At 41.6% G+C, this 20,974-nt stretch overlaps 2 protein-coding genes across 4 annotated transcripts; both read right to left on the reverse strand.

Moving 5' to 3' along the window:
* Nucleotides 1-3: 3 nt before the first annotated feature.
* Nucleotides 4-4,274, reverse strand: LOC129749749 (uncharacterized). Of its 3 annotated transcripts, XM_055744817.1 has the most exons (5): nt 4,165-4,259; nt 4,047-4,101; nt 3,417-3,765; nt 599-884; nt 4-538 (listed from the first exon to the last, which is right to left on the reverse strand). In XM_055744817.1, the coding sequence occupies exons 3-5, from the start codon at nt 3,751-3,753 to the stop codon at nt 442-444; spliced, it is 720 nt and encodes a 239-aa protein (XP_055600792.1). In that variant the 5' UTR covers nt 3,754-3,765; nt 4,047-4,101; nt 4,165-4,259; the 3' UTR covers nt 4-441. The 3 variants fall into 3 exon arrangements, with proteins under 3 accessions (XP_055600792.1, XP_055600791.1, XP_055600793.1); XM_055744816.1 differs by having other exon boundaries at nt 3,417-3,786; nt 4,047-4,274; XM_055744818.1 differs by lacking the exons at nt 4,047-4,101; nt 4,165-4,259 and adding an exon at nt 3,827-3,970.
* A 3,236-nt stretch (nt 4,275-7,510) lies between these two features.
* On the reverse strand, nt 7,511-12,656 carry LOC129749747 (PAN2-PAN3 deadenylation complex catalytic subunit PAN2-like). Its single transcript, XM_055744812.1, has 6 exons — nt 12,444-12,656; nt 12,059-12,300; nt 10,209-11,997; nt 9,561-10,152; nt 9,310-9,500; nt 7,511-9,248 (listed from the first exon to the last, which is right to left on the reverse strand). Exons 1-6 carry the CDS (start codon nt 12,505-12,507, stop codon nt 8,170-8,172), a joined length of 3,957 nt encoding a protein of 1,318 aa, XP_055600787.1. The 5' UTR covers nt 12,508-12,656; the 3' UTR covers nt 7,511-8,169.
* Nucleotides 12,657-20,974: the final 8,318 nt, after the last annotated feature.

Genomic DNA, 20,974 nt, shown 5'->3' on the forward strand with positions numbered 1-20,974 from the left:
CTCTTTTAGGAACTGATAATATATTTGTACCAACGAGACTATTAAAGTTCACTGCCCGAGCGAAAACGAATGCTCAGTTAATAATTGAATACAATTAAGATACATAAAATCTATTGGAAAGTAACTTAAGTATAAAAAAAATGTTAGTCTTATTTTCATGTCCACAAACAAAAATTGTAGCTGACTGTTATTTACAACAATGCTAAAATTACTAAATCTTCCCTGCTGCCATTACTTTTAACTTTTTTGCCTTCTACACTAAAACTAAACTGAAACTAAATTATTTCTATGAGAATATGTGATAAATTTGAAGCCACTCTGTTTGCCAACGATCAATCAAGGTTCATCTTTGCTTAAAGATGAACCAGATGTGTGCCAATGTGTTCAAAGAGCTGTAAGGCCACAGGTTTAATTTTCTTTGTCATAGACGATGAGTATGAGTTACTCGACAAGTAATATTATCATGAAAACCGTAAGACCACTCAAGAGGGCCGTCACGTAGCCCAAATGGAATCGCCTTTCTTTATCGGAAAAGTTCCTAGAAAAGAAAAAAAAGTGTTAGTTAAAAATATATTTCGCGAAAAATTATTCAACTTACTTCTTCTTGCTGGCCGAAAACGGAGTCGGTGGATTAACGCCGGGAATACTGCTGTCCAAATAAACCACAAAGTAGGTAAACCAGGTGACGCCGGCCCCAAACAGCGTAGCCAACAACAAAACTGATGGATCCTGGAACTGGGCCAACGTATCGTTCATACGGCTTTGGAAGGCTTCCTGGTACCTCGGAAGACTGTCCTGGAAGGACAGAACGGTTCGCTGAACGATGGCCTGCTGCCACTGTTCAGCTGTGGCCAGTGATGCCGCAAACGTATCTGAAATGAACTCTTCGAGGGAACACATATCGATTAGTTTTCTGTGGTGTGGCGAGCAACAAAAAGAGCTGCTTGAGCAGTGCGAAATGATAAAGACTAGATAAAACAGGGTTTTATCCTATATGTGTATTGCTTGTACCTATTTTCAGTTATCTATACGATGACCGGCCACCCATTCTGAGTGGCAAGTTTTTATAACGATGATTTCATCCCTATTCCATCCGCCAGCGAAGATGGAACAATCGCATTCGGTGATTCGATCGAGTACGTATTTCCATCACAAACTGTTTGATGCTTCTGTACGAGTGCGAGCAATGTGTGCATTTTTCCACTTGCTAAATCGTACAGTGTCGCTGGTGATAATAGAATCGTTAACGGTTTCTCTCATCAGCAAAAGCAACAAATTTTAAACTTCAACAATTGCAAATGCTTTAAAAACATAAAAAGACAAAAATATCAAAACTTTTAAAAATAAACCAAAATGCCAAAATTTAAAAAAAAAAAATCAAAAATGATAAAAAAAAAATAAATAAATTTACAAAAAATATCGAATTTAAAAGTAATTTTTTTAATAACAAAAATGGCAATATAAATAAAATGAAAAACTATGAAAAATAACAAATCAAAAGCAAAAACGGCAATAGTAAATAGAAAAAGATAAAAATCAAAACTACAAGAAAAAAGCAAAAATAACATGAACAACAAAAACTTCAGAAAAGATAAGAGCCAAAAATTTTAGTGAAATGATTTTATACCATTGTAATACTGTTTATAGTTAAAGTCATTTTAAAATGAGCACATCCAGTTAGCTTTTAGTGCTAACTTTATTCAAAGTTTCGCAATTTCTTTGTGTTTCTTATCAACTTTTTGAAGTTTAATACCTATCTCTTGCAATTCAAGTTTCAAGCGTTTATTGAATTGCTCTACTGAAACTTAAATTTCCCACTCAGTGGCATTCGTCACTACCCTCTTAGACCTTAGCTTAAGGTGCTCTTCCTGTTGTGTTGTGTTGTCTTATTATGCTTCAAAACCTCAAACCAAAGCTTGCTATTCCTTGACCGTTTTGCTCAGATCAACAACAGTTTAGTGTATGTGAGTCAATATTTGCAGCACCCTGTTGAAATCGAAGCGTACACTGACCGAAATCTGGCTATAAGCTTTATCAGATTTTTTAGTGATTTTGCACTAAAGGAAAATCCAATACTTTTTACGAATGTATACACAACTTGAAATGTATAGATTTTTGTTCTGATTATCTTTATCGGAAATTCCAATGGATGTAATAGTTTGTCAATTTGATTTAATTTACAGTTCAATGCAGTGAAATAAATGTTTTCGTTTTTTTTTCGGATTTCGTTTAAATGATACATCGTGATTTAAGTTTAGATTGTTTTTATTGATAAATTATGTACATATACCTGTAGGTCTGGCTGACGCATGTATGGTTCAAACTTCTGAAGTGGTCGATGTTCCGTTTTCCTGCTGCTAATCCACCGTTGCGATTAAAATTGCCACTTGATGCACACTAGCATCGTTCCAGAAGTCAATCTTGCCGGGAAATAGATTTGGGGATTCAGGGGCCTTCCGAGGGCAGAAATTTATTACCTTAAATAAAAATAAAAGAAATATTTTTACTGAATAAATTTGTTGAGTATGATTTATAAAGACAAATTTTCAATATTCTTACCTGAGGGTCTACTAGAATCTTGTTCAAATAATTTGAATATCCAGTTCAGGTGAAGTTCTCTCCGGAAGAACATCTCCTCGTTCATCAGAATGGGGCGCTTCTTTTACACCATCGAAATATTTCTTTTTCCTGTGGGGAAAGCGATACGAAGGATTAATTTTGATAATTGGAAAAATAATGAGACATTTAGCTTACTTACCTGTTTTACAATCCAATATTCGCCATTTTCCGTGTTTTTCCTATCCATCATTATAATGATTGTAAACATAGAACAATTTTAACGAACATCGGTTTTTCTTTATAATTTCACAGCCTGAACCGAAAATTATTTGTTCTGAATTCAAACCACACCTACTAAAAACTATATCGAATCATATTTATGAAATTTATTAGATTTTCAGATACAATTAATATAGTGTAGTATTACAGAACGAATGTATAAAATTTATTGGATTTTTGATTAGTCTATACTATGTACATCGTAGACAAAAATTAATTGTACAATTTATAGGATTTTAGCATTACATTTATTGGATTTTCTAGTACTTTATATCCACCTTCCTTAAAATAAAAGCTATTAAAACGATTTAGTGAATTTTATTGCCTGATTTGGTTCAGTGTACCATTTATAAATGGTAAACAAAATTAGCTCCATTCGCAGCTCGCCCTTTCGTTGGGTGTGTAAATGAAAACGTTCAGCTATTCTCGCAGATAAACAAAAAAAAAAAACCTACGACCGACCTTCTAGGGTCGACAAATATGCAAATGATGCCTGGAGCAATCGCGTAGGTACACCTAGGTACGTGTAGGTAGCTAAGGTAGATGACAAGTTTTGACATCAAAGAAAACGCACTCACTTGTATCGAATGGCAGCAGGTATCCAAAAATCAGGCCGACAATGGCACAGCATGCTGCAAGGGCCAGAACCACTCCGGGCAGTTTCCTTCTAGTTGATCCTAGCTTTAGGCGGCTCAACTCCATCTCGGTGTCGTCGAAAGATAATTTCCTGGGTGGTCGTTGTTGGGGTGGCGACAGAATGGCCGTTGCTGCCACCGGAACTGCCGTCGTCGTTCCATTGCTTGGTTCCAGAAGGGTGATGTTGGAGGGCTGTTTCTCCGCTTCAAACGGCACCGTCTTGTGGACGCCGTTCCCATTGGATGCTGCCGCGCCGTTGGCGGAGATGGAAGACGCCATCGATACTGGGTGCTGGAATACCGGAAACAAGAACTATTTTTAGACGGTTTATTCGATATTTGTAAACACGTACAATCTGTTTTGGAGGTCTGGCGAAAAAAAAACTTAATTAAGGTCATCGTATACGCTTGCGTGGGAGTCCTCTAGTATGCATTGCATACTCCTTCATTCCCCATTATTTATAGTATGGGTCGAAAGATGCACTTTCTGAACAGCAGGCTGTGTGAATGTCGGCAACCAGATTCTATTCAACCGGTGCCTGCTACGATTAAATCTGTATTTTGATTACTTACCACTGTTGTTCAGCGTCTAAAAATCACGTTGTTCAACAACGTGGATACTTATCAACTAAAAAGTTAACTGTATTTAAAAAAAAAAACCTCACGGAATAATAAGCAGGGATCAAAATACCAACTAAATTTGACACAAAGCTTCGGCTCAACTGGCTGTTGACCGTTTCATCGTAACGAAATGAAATGCAGCTGACGGGTGAGAGAGATCTACACAGAATGAATACAAATAAGGAGGGAGATTAATGCTGGGCTATGCTTTCCGGACCGGGCCGGAGGGAGCCCCCCATGTGAATCCCTTTCGCTGAGAGAGCGGATGTTTTTTGGAGGTTTAGTGCTCTCTCAAAAGCATAGAAGTGTGAGTGTAGCAAGTTCAAATTTTTCTTTGCGCGTGGAAAACGGAACAGGTAAAAATCGTTGAAATTTTCAAAATAATTGAAAATGCTTCATTTTGGCGCACTTTTTCCATATGAAGGAAAACCAGGAAAACAATTTACTCGCGTAAAATGAGTGAACTCTTAATTTAAGCATGTAAGGTGTCTATTTTCAATTCAAATTCAATTAAAATTTAACCCACGTAAATTAATAAACAATAATTTATTGTTTCAGTTGTTGAACATAGAAGGCCGATAGGTAAGCACACATATTTTTAATTTAATTCATTTGTTGAATAAATTTCATAAAGTTTACGAGCTTCAAAGCTCAAAGCAATTCAAAGCTCGAGAAAAAATTCATAAGATATTTAAATTATTTTTTAAATCAGCTTAACTTAAGAGCAAGTTCACTGGTGTTGGGGAAAAGCGGTAGAAATTTTGTCACTTTTTGCACATTTTCAAAATTTTGTCATGTAAAAATATTTTCAAAATTTTCAACAACACGTGTTGTAGTTTCGCATGCTGTGATGAAAAAATAGCAATATTTCTATCACATACGGCTAAAAAAGAAACAGTTCTGTAAAAAATACAACACCCAAAGATTTTGAAAACACTTTTGCATGGTAAAATTTTCAAAATGTCAAAATTTTCACCACTTTTTCCGAACACCAGTGAACTTGCTCTAACGCCCTATTTGGTGTATTTTGAAGTTTGCTCATATTATACTCGTGGTCATTACTCAGATTTGGGCGCTGAAGAAGAGCTAGCACTGATCAGTATGGTTGTACAAACACCGATATGTCTCGGAATAAGGGGTATATTGTACCGCATTCCTGGCAAAAAATAAAAAAAATAAAGAAATTGTTCCTCAGTCGGACAAGCACCATGCAAAATATCCGCTTATTTAGTCAATCCTAAGAGGTCGCTCAATAACGCTCAACTTCTAAGTTCCTTAAAATACTTTTTTCACTTTTACAAGGTCAAAAATGGTGCCAAAACTCCATAAAACTTGAACTTCCTTTAGCGACTTCCTAGAGTTAAACAAAAAAGCATATTAGATTTAGCATGGTGTTTTGACTAAGTCGATTGTTTTTGTATGTTATTGGATCTTGAATCACCCTTTTGTCCAGGCGTCAAAATCTTGTCCAAGTTATTTTAAACATATTTCTCATGTATAAAACACATTCCAATAGACAAGTCCTAGAATTGTAACGCATGCGCTCGCAACTATCCTTTCTTCCGAATTGGTTGGAAAGAGAATGTTTTGCTTGCTACTGGCTGAGGTATGTCGAACCGAAAACACCTGTTTCTAAAGGTTCTAGTTTCACACGCCCGGCAAATTTGTCCTTCCCTGCAGCATGCCTTACTGACGACCTCGAAGAGATGAGCACACTAATCACCCGACCACCACCCACTCAGCCTCTCGGCCTCATGGCCGAAAGAAACAAGGATTATCACTTTTTAATACCGCATCACTTAGGAAGTTTTACTCCTCGTTTTGTGAACCACCTGTTCCATTCCACGTGGCCATGTCCTTCGCTCCTTCGCCAAGCTCATACCTACCATATACACTCGAACGACCGCCGATTGGTTTTTCAGCTTATCATCTATAATGTAGGTGGTATGTGGCAGTATCGATTTTTGTACCCGAGGAGGAGCAGTCTGTCTCTTTAATTTGACCATAGAACGTTTTCCATTCGTCACGAATGGATGCAAAATTTTCAAGTTCATCGACCAACAACGACTGCATTTGGCTGCTGCTGATGTGCTGTGATATATTTGGCTAATCAACGAATCAACTATCAAAGGAAACGGAAATGTCGTCCGGACACAAGCAGCTTTATTCCTGTGTAACTTTTATCCTATTTTTGGTGGTGGTAAACTTTTACAAAAACAAAATCCAACAAGCCAAGGAACGGGAAGCTTACGTTAAAAACAGAATCAAAGGCCCGGGTGGACGCACAGCTCAGAACCGGATGTTGAGTCGACCAATGGCAGGTATGATGGTGGATGCCGAGGAGGATGGCGATAGCTGGTTCCAATTCGGTGGAGGAACGGGCGACAATTTTTACTACTCTGACTCGGTCTTGGAACGCATGAAAGAATATCCCAATGCCTGTCGCGATATGGATGTGTTTTACAGGAAAATAGATCAAAAAATGGGAAAACAAAGTGCCAATCCAGCTAACACACGACAGGACAAGAATTCAAACTCTTCGGTGTACGTTTTCTTATCGGTTTTAATGATACTACTGATAGCAGCCGCAGTTGATATTGCCAAACATATCAGATCCAATCCCAGGCAAGATAACATTCGTCGATTGTCGCTTCAAAACTATCAAACTCTTATTCGCGAAAAGCAGAAACAGTTTCGCATGATGAAACAACATTATTCTCAACCATCAATGTCTATCAATCGATCTATCGATGATTCCGCCAACTACCCCATCGTTCCCCGAGCGACCAGTAAAGAAGATTTGGAATTCCATCCTAGTAGAAATTCCATCAGTCCTGCACCGGCACCGCTTCTCCGCAGACAATCTGTTCCGGTCATGATGCGCTCACCTGCCATTGGAAACCTACATTCAATCAATGGCTACAACACACCTTCAGCAGTCAGACATCAATTTTTGCGGCGCCCCTCAGTGGATTCATTCAACCTTGACCGATCTGCTGACACAGACCTGCCCTCGGGACTATTCAAAGTCAATGGCAACAAAAATTTCGGCGTACTGAATGGTTCACCGACAGAAATGCGGCGCCGTGTACGGATGCTACACCGTCATTAAAATTCGATGACAAAAGGAGGTTTCATTTGGTACTGTGCACAAACTAGAGTAATCCAATCGTTTGAACTGGAGATTAACTTATGAAGCGATTGCCATTTGTGTGGCAGCGAATTTTGATCTCAGGGGTTGGCTCGCAATTTGTTGGAAAATTGTGCTGAAGTTGTTTGTCGCTCGATTTATCCGACGATCCGACTCCCAATAAATGTGATGTTGATTAAACAGAAACTCAATCTTCGAAATCCGTTGATGGTTATATGCATGTGATGTTCCATATACAATTATCATTGAAATAATCATGTCGTTGTACCAGTTCTTGTGATAACTTTGAGATTTGTGCAATTAATTCATTACTTTCGGTGTCGAACGTTTCCTAGATGTCCGTGACATAAAAAAATCATAAATCTTATGTGTGAGTGTTCCTCAACAGAACAAGACCTATTACAGGGGTGAGGGTTATCCTCACTTAATAAAAAAAAGCCAAATCATCGTAGAGCTCCGATCCTCTTAGAGCATTTTTTGATACGTCCTTTTGACTTTTCTCGCTAGAACTGCGTTGTGAATGTGATACAAATCAAGAGACACTCTTTTATGCATCGTACAATCACAATCCTTGATGTGCCCACTATTTATTAAAACTGTAGATGTTTGATATTTGATGAACGATGATCAGATCACTGATCATTCAACGACACTGATTTCACTGATACACAATATAAATATGATCGTTACAAAGAGATACGTATATATGTAGTAAACTAAACTGATGAGCCAAAATAATTCAAAATAAATCTTTTGGAAAATAAAAATCTCATGTCACTATAGTCGTGATTGAATCACTTCAGCCGCATGGTTTCATTTAATCTTGCTTCGAAAAGTTTTGTTGGTTTTTAAATACAATACTGTTATCACTAAGTATGTTCGAAGATTAAAGCCACGGATTTTCTATCTTTTCACTCCAGCAGTTCATTCCGGTACCTTCCATTGTAGCTTTTTGCCGGTTTCGTAAAGATTCGAGAGGGCCATGGTGAATTCGTCCTTGGCGTTCAGTTTCAGGTAGTGTTTGTAGAGTAGCAGCGCGGTGCGAGCATCTTCGACGGAGTCGTGCGTTTCGGATTGAATTTTTATGCCCAGAAACTGCCAGGCCAGGAAACGCAGCGACACCATCCGATGGTGGGGCAGATGGAACAGATACACCGTATCGACAATCTGCTCCGGTGGAACGATGATGTTGATGACCCGGAAATCGTTCTTTAGACCATGGCCGACAAAAATAACTCCACTGTCGACGAGATAGCGTAGCTTTTGGTAGGAGTTTTTCAGTGTAGTCAATCGTTTGTTACTGAAATTAGCATCCAAATCACCTGGTTTGATACCGGAGAACTTTGTCAAATAATCGACCACTTGTTCTTGGGTTGAGATGTAATCATCGACAAATGGTACTCCTTCGTCGGTTCCTTGTCCACGAATGCAGGTGATCCGAGCGACGCTCATATGACTCGGTTTTACAGTAGATAGCTTGCCATCCGATCTAATTTCACTTTCTTCTGGATTTAGCGTAACGAACTCGGCATCCATGGCCACCAAATCTCCCGGTTGAAATATTTCCTCTGAACCTAGGGGCTTGAAATTTTTATCATCCGTCGACTCCGTGTTCGTATTGTTGGAAGGCTCCGGCTCCATAAACAGATCGTTGGTGAATGGGTTTACATATTGCGTAAGACATTCTTTGCCGTAGCCTTCTTCATCGCGAAGCAAGGTGCTCGATGTATAGAACAGTACGCAGGGTACCTTCCAGTCCAAGGTGAACCAAACCGCTTCCTGTACCGAAACAGGTGAAATGCTAAAATCGTTAAATATATACCAGCTTCCATCGGTGAAATCAACACCACCCGAAGGGTCTGATGCGCCCGGTCGAACCTGCTTCAGGTCGTGATAACTTCTGGGAACGTGCACCAGTGCCACAAGGTTACGCTGAGCGCCATCGTTGATGTAGCAAACCGCAGCCGAGAGACTGTAGTTCTTCGATTTACGGGGAGATTTATCTGAAATTGAAAAAGTAGCCATTGAATTATTCATTAATTTCAAATAATAACTCTAACTCACCTTCGCCCAGGTACATCTCTTTGGGGTCAAACCCATCGCTGCTGCTACTGCTAGTGGAAGCACTCTTGAGTGAGCCGATTTCCAGATTTTCCTTTTCGTTTAGTGTCATACGGAAGCTTAGTGGGAACCAAGATTTTTGTGGTGGCGTTTGAGTAGTTGGATGAGAGATAGTCACCGATGGTGATGATTTTCTGAAGTTAAATTGAAATTATGATAAGCTGGTAAAAATTAAAACAGCAAAATTTTCTAACCGTGGGTGCGTGAAGTGACAATCAACTCGGGAACAGTTGATACCGTAACGGCACATCTTGCCATTGCCACCGTTACGCACTTCGTTATCCGACGATGATGATGCGTTCGAACTGCCACCAGTTCCTCCAACCTGGGCTGTTGGACGACTCATTTGTTTCTTCAGATATTCGAGTTCCTTTTCCGTCTCCAAACCACAGTTTATAGATAATATTTCCGGTAAATCGGTTACACGACTTTTCTGATGAGTGGGCGTGAATTTGTTACACTTTTCACACCAAGCCGGTGTTGTTTTCTCAACGCTTAACGAATTCTTGAGTATTGAGGCGAAGGTTCCATCGGAACGATTGTTGTTTGCCATATAGAGTAGATTGCACACCAGCAGGATGTTATTCTTAACCCTTTCGGTGTTGCATTTCAAACAACGTTGAGTACTCTTCTGTTGGGTTCCGAATAATCTGCTAATTTCGGTTTCGTCTTTATTGTAGGCTTTGTTACTGCTATTATTCGCCGAACTGCCATAAGCTTGGGTGGGATCTATAGCGGGGTCCATGTAAGGATCACAATCCTCAGGAAGCATTGATTGCTCGTAGTCTAAAATGATGGGAAATTTTATAAATTATTTTCATTAAAGAAATAGTAAAACTCACCAGTAGCAGCTTCTAGAAATTGGTACTTTTCGTTGTTCGAATCGTATTGCTCAACTTCACCATCCAGAATTTGTTGATACTCGTCAACCTGGTGTGGTACATGCATTTCCGCCCCAGGAATAAATGGCCTTGGCGATGCCGAAAGTGTAACTTTTCTCAAGCTATCTTGAATGTGGTGTTGTTGTTGCTGGACCATAATGTTCTCGTTTTTCTTAATTGCCTCTAGCAGCTCGTAATGCATCTGATGCAATATAAAACGATTCCAGTTTTGAATCAAGCTTATAAGATTCACATTCGCATTGTTGCTGCGATCAGAGGACAGAATCAAGCCCAAGGCCGATGCTTCTGGGACAGTACGGAAAGAGCGCAGGAAGTTGCTTGCTTGGCAAGGTTGGCTGGAAGTGCCAACATCCAGCATGTGGAATAGGAAACCAAGTTCACACGCCAGACAAAACTCTTTCGAGCAGCAATGGGACAAAATAGCTCTGCGCAATGGGATTATGAAGTAAAGCGATTGCAGCATTGCATTGCAATAGGCATTTGGAAGGTTTGCCTCTAGCCCTACGAATCCGGTTTGATTGTACTGTTCAAAGTCAAAGTCCTGACAGCCTAGTTTACTGTACTTTACTTCAACTTTCCGGTAGCGACGAGGTACAAGCTTCAATCCCTGATCGCCGGATCCTTTCTGTGAACTATTTATGGGAGTTGAGTTCTGATTAGAAGCGGATCCATTGTCCAGTAAATAGGGCATCTGATTACGAAGAGTAGTTTTAGGATTAGGGGCGTACCCGATGGTTCCTTGCATTTTCATGGTAGCTGTTATTTCTGGATTGATCGGTTTCGGTTTAAGATATTGGTATTTGTTCATAAATTCTGGCCAATCGCTAAGCCAACGAGTTCCAGTAGTCAAATGGGGCAGTAAAATCGAGGAAAGTGGAAAGTTTTTATCAGTTATTGAAACCATCGGAAGAGGTTCAACCGTATCTGCAAATTCTGTTTCTCGGGAAAATGGATTAAACTGCAGAGATGGTGTGTTGATCTTAACGGCTGAAATAAGATTGATGTGTCCGGACTGATCACCAAATGCCATAGCTTGTCCAGAAGAGCTGATGTCAAAGGACAAGCATTGAGTGCTGAATGTGTTAATTTGGAACATGCTAACTCGTGGTTCACTCAATTCTACTGTATCAACCAGTTGTAGTTGACCCATTGGAGAAACAACTGCCAATCGAGAGATGTCGGATGGCAAAAACTTCAACAATTGCGGTTCAATGAGCACTTGAATGGGCGAAATCAGTCTCAGCATCCTAATATCGTACACCATCAAGAATCTGTCCACGGCTAAGTTACCCTGCCTTCCACTGTACCCACACGAGATCAAGTAGTTTCCTTGAACGTCGAAATCCAGCAGGCTGCCCGAGTGGGTTAGTAGCTCATGTTCCATTGACAAACTGTTGGGGTCGCGCAGGATAATCTTTCCAAATGGATCGCCCTCACAGAGATATCTCGTGTGGCTTCTCAAAATAGCGCATCCATTTTCTCCGGCTTGAATTGAACCCATCTCGGTGCAAGTGGCCACGTCAAAATCAATTAGCTCACTTTGGTGGCCTCCCATGAGCATCCGGTTCGGCTGGTGCTCGATCATACACAAAAGATCTACCATTTTATCCGAGCGGAAGGTGAACTTCGGAGTACCTCGGCGAATTTGATGGCGCAGGGTTGTGCTGGTAAGGGCCAGGATTCCCGAATCAACAGTGTGTATTTGACGTATCATTTCGTTGGCATGAACCTAAGCAAAAAATATGAATATCATTGTTAAAGTAGGTCATTGAGAAAACTCAGTTTATTACCTGGAATGAGGTGTATTTCTGCATCGTCGGACCATAGTAGGAGGTAACGTGGCCGCCCTGGTTTCCCATCCAAATCAGTTCGGCCTGGGTGTCGAAGTGGACCGTCGAAACCCCGAAGCGATCGCCACCGTCCGCCATTACGACACCCTGCTCCATCAGTTCCGGCTCGGTGAATCCAATGTTGAAGGTGCTGCCGAAGGCCGTGGCCGGATAATTTCCACCACTTGGCACATCATCATACACTACACAGCCACAGGGTTCAAGGAAACATAAGCAATAACATTAAACAAACATGTAACGAGTAAACCCTTCGAACGACCTCCGAAGCAAAATTCAGTCAGCGAAAATGAAATTTTTGTTGGAGAAAATCATAAACAAAACTTACTCGTCAAGGTGATAATGTCCTCGGCACGGTTCCCCGGATCGCCACTCATGTAAACGTAATCCATTTCGGCGGCCGCTAGTGCTTACGATACTTTTCCCACAAAAATCATAGCCCTCGGGTGAAGGATTTGTTCAGAAAAACCGTAAAATTTTTCGCGATAGAATACTCCAGATTTTGCGATTTTGACAGTCCACTTTTTCAAGCACCTCTTTTTCTTGCGTACGTTGACCGCATCACAGCATTGCTAGATCTGTTCAACATTTTTTTTATTACTTCGAGCTGCTGTCCGTGTTGTTTGTTCTCAATATTGGAAAATAAAATCTGCTAAAATATTGAAGTCATTAAACTGAAATTGTATATTAACGATCTGTGTAAAACATTGATTTAATACAATATCAAATTTATTGATACAGTTTCTAAAACTTATAGATAATCCTAATTTATTGAACGCAGCTAGTAAACGAAAGTGCAACAGAGCCATAGCCTTTTTCAACAGTTCCAGTTTGCACCACTACATTGAACCGTGGATACGTAAACAAGAAACAGCTGTTTTGCTCCGCTCGCATGCACGCAGCAGAACGATTACGGTTCGCAGTTAAATGTGTGCGAGTTTTCCCGAAACGGTTCCTGTGATAGGGTTTCCAATCTAATTAAAAAAAAAAGAATTTTAGTTTGGAAATTCAAATAATATTGCCTGTCTGTTATTGCCGCGGGTTGTCCCAAACAGATCTTTCAGGCAAACTCAACAAAATACGCAATTGTGCGCGAGAAAGATAAAGTTTATCCACCCACCAGTCCCCCTTAGCTAAAGCTTACCGTTTCCTCCTGTGATATCGCCACCTCGGATCAATTCCCTTCGGCACTGCGAGCCGGTACACAAATACTCCTCCTTTCGGCTCGTTCAACCGAGCAACACTCTCGCTGGTGGTCGCGCCGCCGGGAGTTTACCTCCTAGGCACGCGAAAAGCAAGCGAAACTCCTTCGCCTCGTCTCACAGGAATTCAACAGCAACACAACATACGGCTGCTAATAACCGCAATTCGGCTCTGGCCGGAAACTGATGGTGGATCGCGCCGCCGGGATTGCTCCTGGGCGCGCGTCGGTTCTGCCAATATCCTTCTGGCTCGATGCAGATCTGTGCGTGGCCGATGTTGGGGCCGAAACAAAACAACAACACTAACTCGCGCCGCCGGGAATAATCCTGGGCACGGGACAATTGAACTCCACTCCTTTACTCTAGAACAGTGCTGACACTGTATGGCTACTCTGGCCGGAAACCACTGACACGTCGCGCTGCCGGGAATGATCCTGCGCGCGGGTTAACTGAGCCCAAATCCTTCGGCTCGTCAAGCAATTCTTGCTTGGCTCTTCTGGCCGGAAAATAATGTAAGATCGCGCTGCCGGGAATGATCCTAGGCGCGGAAATATTTAACTAAACTCTTTCGGTTCGTCAAGCAATTCTTGCTTGGCTCTTCTGGCCGGAAAATAATGTAAAATCGCGCTGCCGGGAATGATCCTAGGCGCGGAAATATTGAACTAAATCCTTCGGTTCGCTTCAGCACAGTGCTGTCACTGTATGGCTACTCTTGCCGTAAACCACTGTCTCGTCGCGCTGCCGGGAATAATCCTGCGCGCGGGTTAACTGAGCCCAATTCCTTTGGCCCGATAAGTTTCGATGCGTAGCCGGTAGTGTGGCCGAAACACCGCACAATACTAGTTCGCGCCGCCGGGAGTGCTCCTGGGCGCGTGTCTGTGCTACCAATCACTCTTGGCTCGGTGATTTCGATCCGGCTCTTGTGGCCAAAAAAAAGAACAGCAATGAGTCGCGCTGCCGGGAGCGATTCTAGGCGCGAACTCCTTGGCACGGCTCGGGCTTATTGAAACCCCGTGAAACGGCCTTCTTTCGAAGGCTGTTTCCGGCACGCTCGTTTTCGGGGCAGTTCGGCCTGCTCCGGCACCTTTCGCTTCCCGTTTTTTCCTGATTTGGCTGCTTTCTTCGCGTGTCGGCTGCACTTTTCTCGTGCGCTTTTTTATTTTGACAGCTCTACACGAGCTCTTAGCACCAGGGTGTGTCCACTCACAATCAGTGGTGTGCTTTTGTGTGGGTTTTTGTAACCCAAAATTGAGTGCATGTAATACAATCCACTTTTTACATTAAAATTTTGTGAATTTTTATGACAAATTCACAAAATTTTTAGGTTGCCGGTAATATCAGGAGAAGTCTTAGTTACTTAACTAATGCACTGTCGACAAATCTTTCTGCTAACTTGCAGCCACGACGAGTGTTCATTTTTCTTCTAATTGCAAGGTGTTTGCAATGAACTTAGGCCTAATTCTTGAATCTCGAACGAAAGTTTCACTGATGTCAGTATGATCAATCAGCATTCCAGCTGTGTTCTGGAAGATTTCTTACTGCTAATTATATTTCTTCTCCTGATTATGGTTTGACTGTGGTGTGGTTGGATGGTTTGATATGGGCTATGGTTTGGTGGTTCTTGTTTGATGGCGGTTCTTGATTGTGGGGTTCTTAGGGAGAAGTTTCAATATTTAAAATGATGCACTCTCGATAAATCATTCTGCAATTTTGCAGCTACGATGAGTGTTTTGTTTTGTCTCAAAACTGCATAGCGCTTGCAGCTAAAATAGGGCTGATACTCAAACTAAAGTTTGACTGATTGTTATAAATTTCAATCAGCTCTCCAGCTAAGTTCTGGAAGATATGCTTACTGCTAATAGTTACTTCTCCCTATTGAACTATTGACGTGAATTTGTAATATGGCATTATGGTTATTGCTTTAGATTTGGAAAGGTGGAACTTGTTGGTGGTGGATTTGTTGGTTCTTTTCTTGGATAATGGCGACTTATACTACAAACGAGGGCTTATTATTAAGGACATTATATGAATGGTTATAGTTTGACTTGGATTTTTGATTTGTTTGACTTTTCTTTAGCGATATTGTAAGTTGACATCTTGACAGTTGTTTCTTGATATTCAATGCTGCAGGTAAGGGTTTTTCTTGACAAATTAAACTTGTTTTTGTCAATTGGTCATGTTCGGTTGCTGGGATTCTTTCTTTCACGAATGGCGTGTTTTTGGCTTGATTTTTGACTTTGGGCATAGTACGTTGACTGGTGTTTTCGTGCATAGCTGTGAAGTGTGCCGATGCTTCGCGTTCAGTGAATTGTGGTTTTTCTTACCGCTGTGCGTATTTTGTGTTTTAGTGTTGCTAAATGTTGTTCGTTGATCTTGTCGTCGTTCATAGCTGTGTTGATTGTAGGTTTGTCATGTTTGGTGAATGTGGTGTCCGCTTGGCGTATTTTATTCTGCTTGTAGGTTGACGTTTGTCTTCGGACATAGCTTTTGGATTACCGATGTTTCTCGTTCGGTTGACGGGTTGTTGTTTTTCTTACCGCTGTGCGTATTTTGGTGTTCTGGTGGTGCTGACGTAGTTCGTTGATCTTGTCGTCGTTCATAGCTGTGTTGATTGTAGGTTTGTCATGATTGGTGAATGTAGTGTCCGCTGGGCGTGTTTTATTTTGCTTGTTGGTTGACGTTTGTCTTCGGACATAGCCATTTGTGTTGCCGATGTTTCTCGTTCGGTGGACGGTTGTTGTTTTTCTTACCGCTGTGCGTATTTCGTGTTTTAGTGTTGCTAAATGTTGTTCGTTGATCTTGTCATCGTTCATAGCTGTGTTGATTGTAGGTTTGTCATGATTGGTGAATGTAGTGTCCGCTTGGCGTATTTTTATTCTGTTTGTTGGTTGACGTTTGTCTTCGGACATAGCTTTTGTAGTACCGGCTTTTCTCGTTCGGTTGACGGGTTGTTGTTTTTCTTACCGCTGTGCGTATTTTGCTGTTTTTTGTTGGTTGATGGTTATCTTCCTGCATAGCTCTATTTTGATGACTGTTTCTAATTGGCTTTTATATCTTTTGCATGATATATGCCCTGGTGATCACTGGACACGTCTTCTAGCCGGTAGTTGTTGGCGCCTATTCGCTCTCTGACGAAGCAAGGAATGAATTTGGGTCCCAACTTTTTTGTTTCCTGTTTAAGCTTCGACGACAGATGGAATGATCTTCTCCAGACTAGTTGGCCTACCTCAAAACTCCTGGTGCGGGCTCGAAGGTCATACCTTGCTCTGCTTTTTTCATGAGCATCTTGTATTCGTTGTCTGACGAAGTCGTGCACCTTCGCTAATGCTTTGATACGATTTTCTTGCTGTTCTTGAGGATTCATGGAAGAGTTAAGACCTTGCAGCTTGTAGTTCTCGGTGAAGACGATCATTTCTCGACCATAGTTCGCGAAGTGTGGCGAGATTCCAGATACTTCGTGTTTCGCTGTGTTGATTGCGCAAACAATTTGTTGTAGATGTTCGTCCCACGCTCGATGGTCCTCGTCAATGAGTGCTCGAACACAGGTGATGAGCGTGCGGTTCACCCGCTCGGCGTTATTACACATGGGCGTATAGTATGCAGTTTTCATGTGTTCTATCTTGTACCTACGAAGTAATGAGACGAATGCGATTGCTTTAAACTGTGATCCATTGTCAGTTAATATAATTCGGGGTGTAGAAAATTTTAGAAAAACGTATTTTTCCAAGAAATTGATCATTTCCTGGGTTTCAGCGGATCTGAATGGTTGAGCAAGTACATACTTGGTAAACCAGTCGACTATTACGAGGATTACAGTGTTTCCCTTTTTCGATCTCACCAGTGGGCCAACCCAATCTATTGATATCAACTCCCATGGTTGCGAAGCAGGTTTTAAACCTCCCATAGTTGGAGTTAAACATTCGTTCGGAGCTTTAACCGCCTTGCATACAGAACAGTTGCGAACATACTTTTTTACATCTATCACCATGCGCGGCCAGTAGAACGATTTCTGGATCTTCTGTAGAGTGCGATCTACGCCTAAGTGTGCTGCAGTTGGTATGTCGTGATATTTCCTTAGAATTTCCAATCTGGCTTCTTGAGGGATGACTTGCTTCCAGATGAAGGTTTTAGCGCCTACTACGTCCGTAGTGGAGCAGTGTTTGAACAGCTCATTTTGGATTATACGAAAATTCGGGAATTTATCAGGATCTTCGGTAATACCTCTAGCTAAGTTCGAATACCATGAATCATTTGTAACTTCTACGGAATTAATTTCGATTCTGCTTAAGCAGTCCGGCACTTTGTTTAAAGCTCCTTTTCGATATTTTATGTCGAATTGAAATGCGTTGAGCCGCAGAATCCACCGAGACATCAGTGAAGATGGATTTTTCATATTTCTTAGGTATTCGAGACTGGCGTGGTCACAAAAAACAGTGAATCGTGAGCCTTCGACATAGCCCCTGAATTTCTCAATACATCGTATTACTGCCAGACATTCACGCTCAGTTGGTGAATATTTTCGTTCGGATGACGATAGTTTTTCAGAGTGATAGCATATTGGTTTTTCCGCTGCCTCTTCTCCTTGAGTCAGTACGCCTCCAATGGCTGTTTCGCTTGCGTCACATGCTATCTGGAATGGCTTTGCGTAGTCTGGTGTGGTGAGAACTGGTGCAGTTGTGAGACACTGTTTCAAACGTTGGAATGCTAGTTCAGCAGCTTCACCCCATCGAAATTTTGTCTTCGCTTTTGTCAGTTCCGTCAGCGGCACAGCAATCTTGGCAAAGTTGTTGATGAAGCGCCTATACCAGCCCGCCATTCCTAGAAAACGTTGAACATCTTTTCGGTTTTTTGGTTGTGGGAAGTTTGTGATTGCGGAAGTTTTGTCAGGGTCTACATTCCAACCGTTCTCATCTAGGATATATCCTAAATATTTCAATTTGGGCAAACAGAAGCTTGATTTCTTTTTATTGATAGTGAATCCTGCGTTTCTTAACCGATATGCTACTTCTCTTAACAGGTGTGTGAATCTTTCGAAAGAATTAGCTGCGATGATAATATCATCTAGATAAGCGAAAACCTCGGGTTCCAGATCAATGAACAGGCTCGTCATGACTCTAGCAAGTGCTTGACTTGCGGTGCAAAGGCCGAATGGAACTACGCAATACTGGAAGTGACCTCGCTGTGGAATTGTGAATGCGGTTTTTGGTTTCGAGCTGTCTTCTAACGGTATCTGCCAAAAAGCTGCTTCTAGGTCGATTGATGCCAACCATTTACATCCACTGAGATTCTGCATTATGGCTGCTATTTGCGGAATGGGAAAAGCTTCAGGAACTACAATTTTGTTCCATCCTCTCGCGTCCAAACATAAGCGTATGGAGTTATCTTCCTTGCGAACTGCTACTACTGGCGAGTTCCACGGACAGCAGAAGGCTTCTTCTATCACGCCCATTTTTAACATCCTGTCAACTTCTTTGTTTACATCTTGTAGGATAAAACGAGACATTGTGTAAAACCGTTGCTTCACTGGCTTTGCTCCATTGGTGTCAATTGCGTGAGTGTACAGATGCGTTCTTCCTAGCTTGCCTGTCGATTCAGATGAAGGGAATTCTTCGACTGCTTCTTTCAACTGCTGTTTTTGTTGCTCAGATAGACTGTTTAGGCGAGCATTGTTTTCTTCAGAGATGCTGTTCACTAGTAATTTCATTTGAAATTTGTTAAAGAAATCCATTCCCAGAATAAAACTATCAGGCAAATTTTCTAAACATATTACTGGCATTACGTGCCGCTTACCCTTGAGTTCTATCGGTAACATGACGTAGTGTGATATTTTGTGTTTTGTGTTGTCGGCCGTAAATATTGATCCTCGACCTGGAATTTTCTGAAGTTTGAGGGTTTCTGCTATTTCAGTTTTACTACCTCCTAGGAGTGAGCACATTGCTCCTGTGTCTAGCATTCCTTTCATTGGGATTCCTCTACATGTCACATCAAGATACGGTCTATTGTCAAATGTGGAGATGTTGTGTACAGCTATGTTTGAATGTCCAAAGTTTTTTACTATAGATTCTGTGGGGTCGGTTTTTGTCTTGGGCAGCAAATTTGGACCCTCTAACAGTTGCCGCCTCTGGCGTTTCCCGGATGGTTGTGCATGAGATCTCTGGCCATCTGAATACAGTCGGTACAATTCCTCACAGTGTATCCTTGTTTTCCGCATCGATAACAAAACAGGTGTGTTTTGGGGTATGGGCACGTTAGGAAGAAATGATCGTCTCTGCCACATTGCCAGCATCTCAACATTGATGTCGTGTTTGCTGTTGTTTGGCGATTCGGCATTCTTTGGTTTCGCCCTTGATTATCCACCTGAACTGCGTTGAAACTTGCTCCAATGAATTCGTTCCCGTATCTGGGTTCGGCAGTCTGCCCTTCCGTTGAAAGATCATAGTTCTGCATCGCTGGATTTAAACCTGCATTTGTGTTGCTATACTGCTGTGACATATCCGGCACGTTCTGCTGAACTAATGGCGAATTCCATTGTGGTGTGTTTTCGGTTTCGATTGCGTTAATCCCTTGCTGTGTTGTTGGCCTGTTGTCCCTTTGTAGCTGTGGTCTTAACTGCCTGTAAACATTTGCACGTCCGAGCTCTTGTGGTCGATGTGAATTGCCTGCGAAGCTACTGCCATTAATGTTTGCTTCATCCACCTCTTCGCAAACTTTAATTAAGCTGGCTAGCGATGATACTTGCGCGGCAATCGATACTAATCGGAAGTGTTGATTTAAATTTGTTCTCATAATGTGGAACTGGTCCATCTCCGAAAATGGAGGATCAGCTGCGCCGAACATTAACGTCAACTCCCAATGAAAAGTCTCAAATGATTCATTAGGTTTTTGTACTCTGCAGTAGACTTGTTTTCTTATCCACTGTGCAAAGTCTCTAGGAATAAATTGTTGTTTTATTCTTGTTTTAAATTCATCCCAAGAGATGTACGCATTGCATGCTAAACAGAACCAGTCTAAGGCTTTTCCAACCAGAAGAAATTTTATTTGTGACATCAATTCGTCACCATTCATGTCGTCGGTCATTGCAAATTTTTCTACTTTCTTGATGAACACGATCAGGTCTAGCGGACTTCCTTTTCCGTCGTATTTGAAAGGCCATGCGTGAATTGGTTTTCCTCTTGGTCCTCTCTGGTGCCTGTTCTGCTCTCTCAGAATCGACAGCAGTACTTCGTCGCGAAGCTCCTGAGACATTTCGTTGTTCTGGTTGTCTCGATGCACTCCTCGATCGCGCTGTGAATTTCCACGTTCAGGAAGATGATGCACTTGTTGCATTCCCGATTGCTGAAGAGCTGCATTAATGTTTTGTTGAGGTGCTTGATGAATTTGAGCTGCTTGTTGTGGTTGCGAGATAGGTAACTGCCTAAGCCTCTCCAAAATCTCTTCCAACAGTTCAAGTTGATTCCTTTTATTAGATTCGACGTCGTTCCTTGTTCCGGTGTTGTTCTGGCCCTGGTTGCCTTCCCTCGTGTTGTTGCTGGCTTTGGGAATGGCTCCAGTTCGTTGCATGGTTTCTGATTGACGGCTTAAATTGACCGGATTTGTCGATGGTACAGATGCACCCCTGGTTCGTCGATCGTTCAACCTCAGTTCCTCTTCGTCGAAT

Source organism: Uranotaenia lowii, chromosome 2 (assembly GCF_029784155.1).
Source record: "Uranotaenia lowii strain MFRU-FL chromosome 2, ASM2978415v1, whole genome shotgun sequence".
NCBI lineage: Eukaryota > Metazoa > Arthropoda > Insecta > Diptera > Culicidae > Uranotaenia > Uranotaenia lowii.

Excerpts from the sequence above, each read along its gene's own strand:
- LOC129749749 (XM_055744816.1), bottom strand. The coding sequence starts at position 3,753 with ATGGCGTCTTCCATCTCCGCCAACGGCGCGGCAGCATCCAATGGGAAC. Across the intron at positions 885-3,416 it reads CCTGCTGCCATTCGATACAA|AGTTCATTTCAGATACGTTT; the intron begins GTGAGTGCGTTT and ends GTTCCCTCGAAG. Across the intron at positions 539-598 it reads TTTTCGGCCAGCAAGAAGAA|GAACTTTTCCGATAAAGAAA; the intron begins GTAAGTTGAATA and ends TTTCTTTTCTAG.
- LOC129749747 (XM_055744812.1), bottom strand. The coding sequence starts at position 12,507 with ATGGATTACGTTTACATGAGTGGCGATCCGGGGAACCGTGCCGAGGAC. Across the intron at positions 12,301-12,443 it reads GGACATTATCACCTTGACGA|TGTATGATGATGTGCCAAGT; the intron begins GTAAGTTTTGTT and ends GTGGCTGTGTAG. Across the intron at positions 10,153-10,208 it reads ATTTCTAGAAGCTGCTACTG|ACTACGAGCAATCAATGCTT; the intron begins GTGAGTTTTACT and ends CCATCATTTTAG.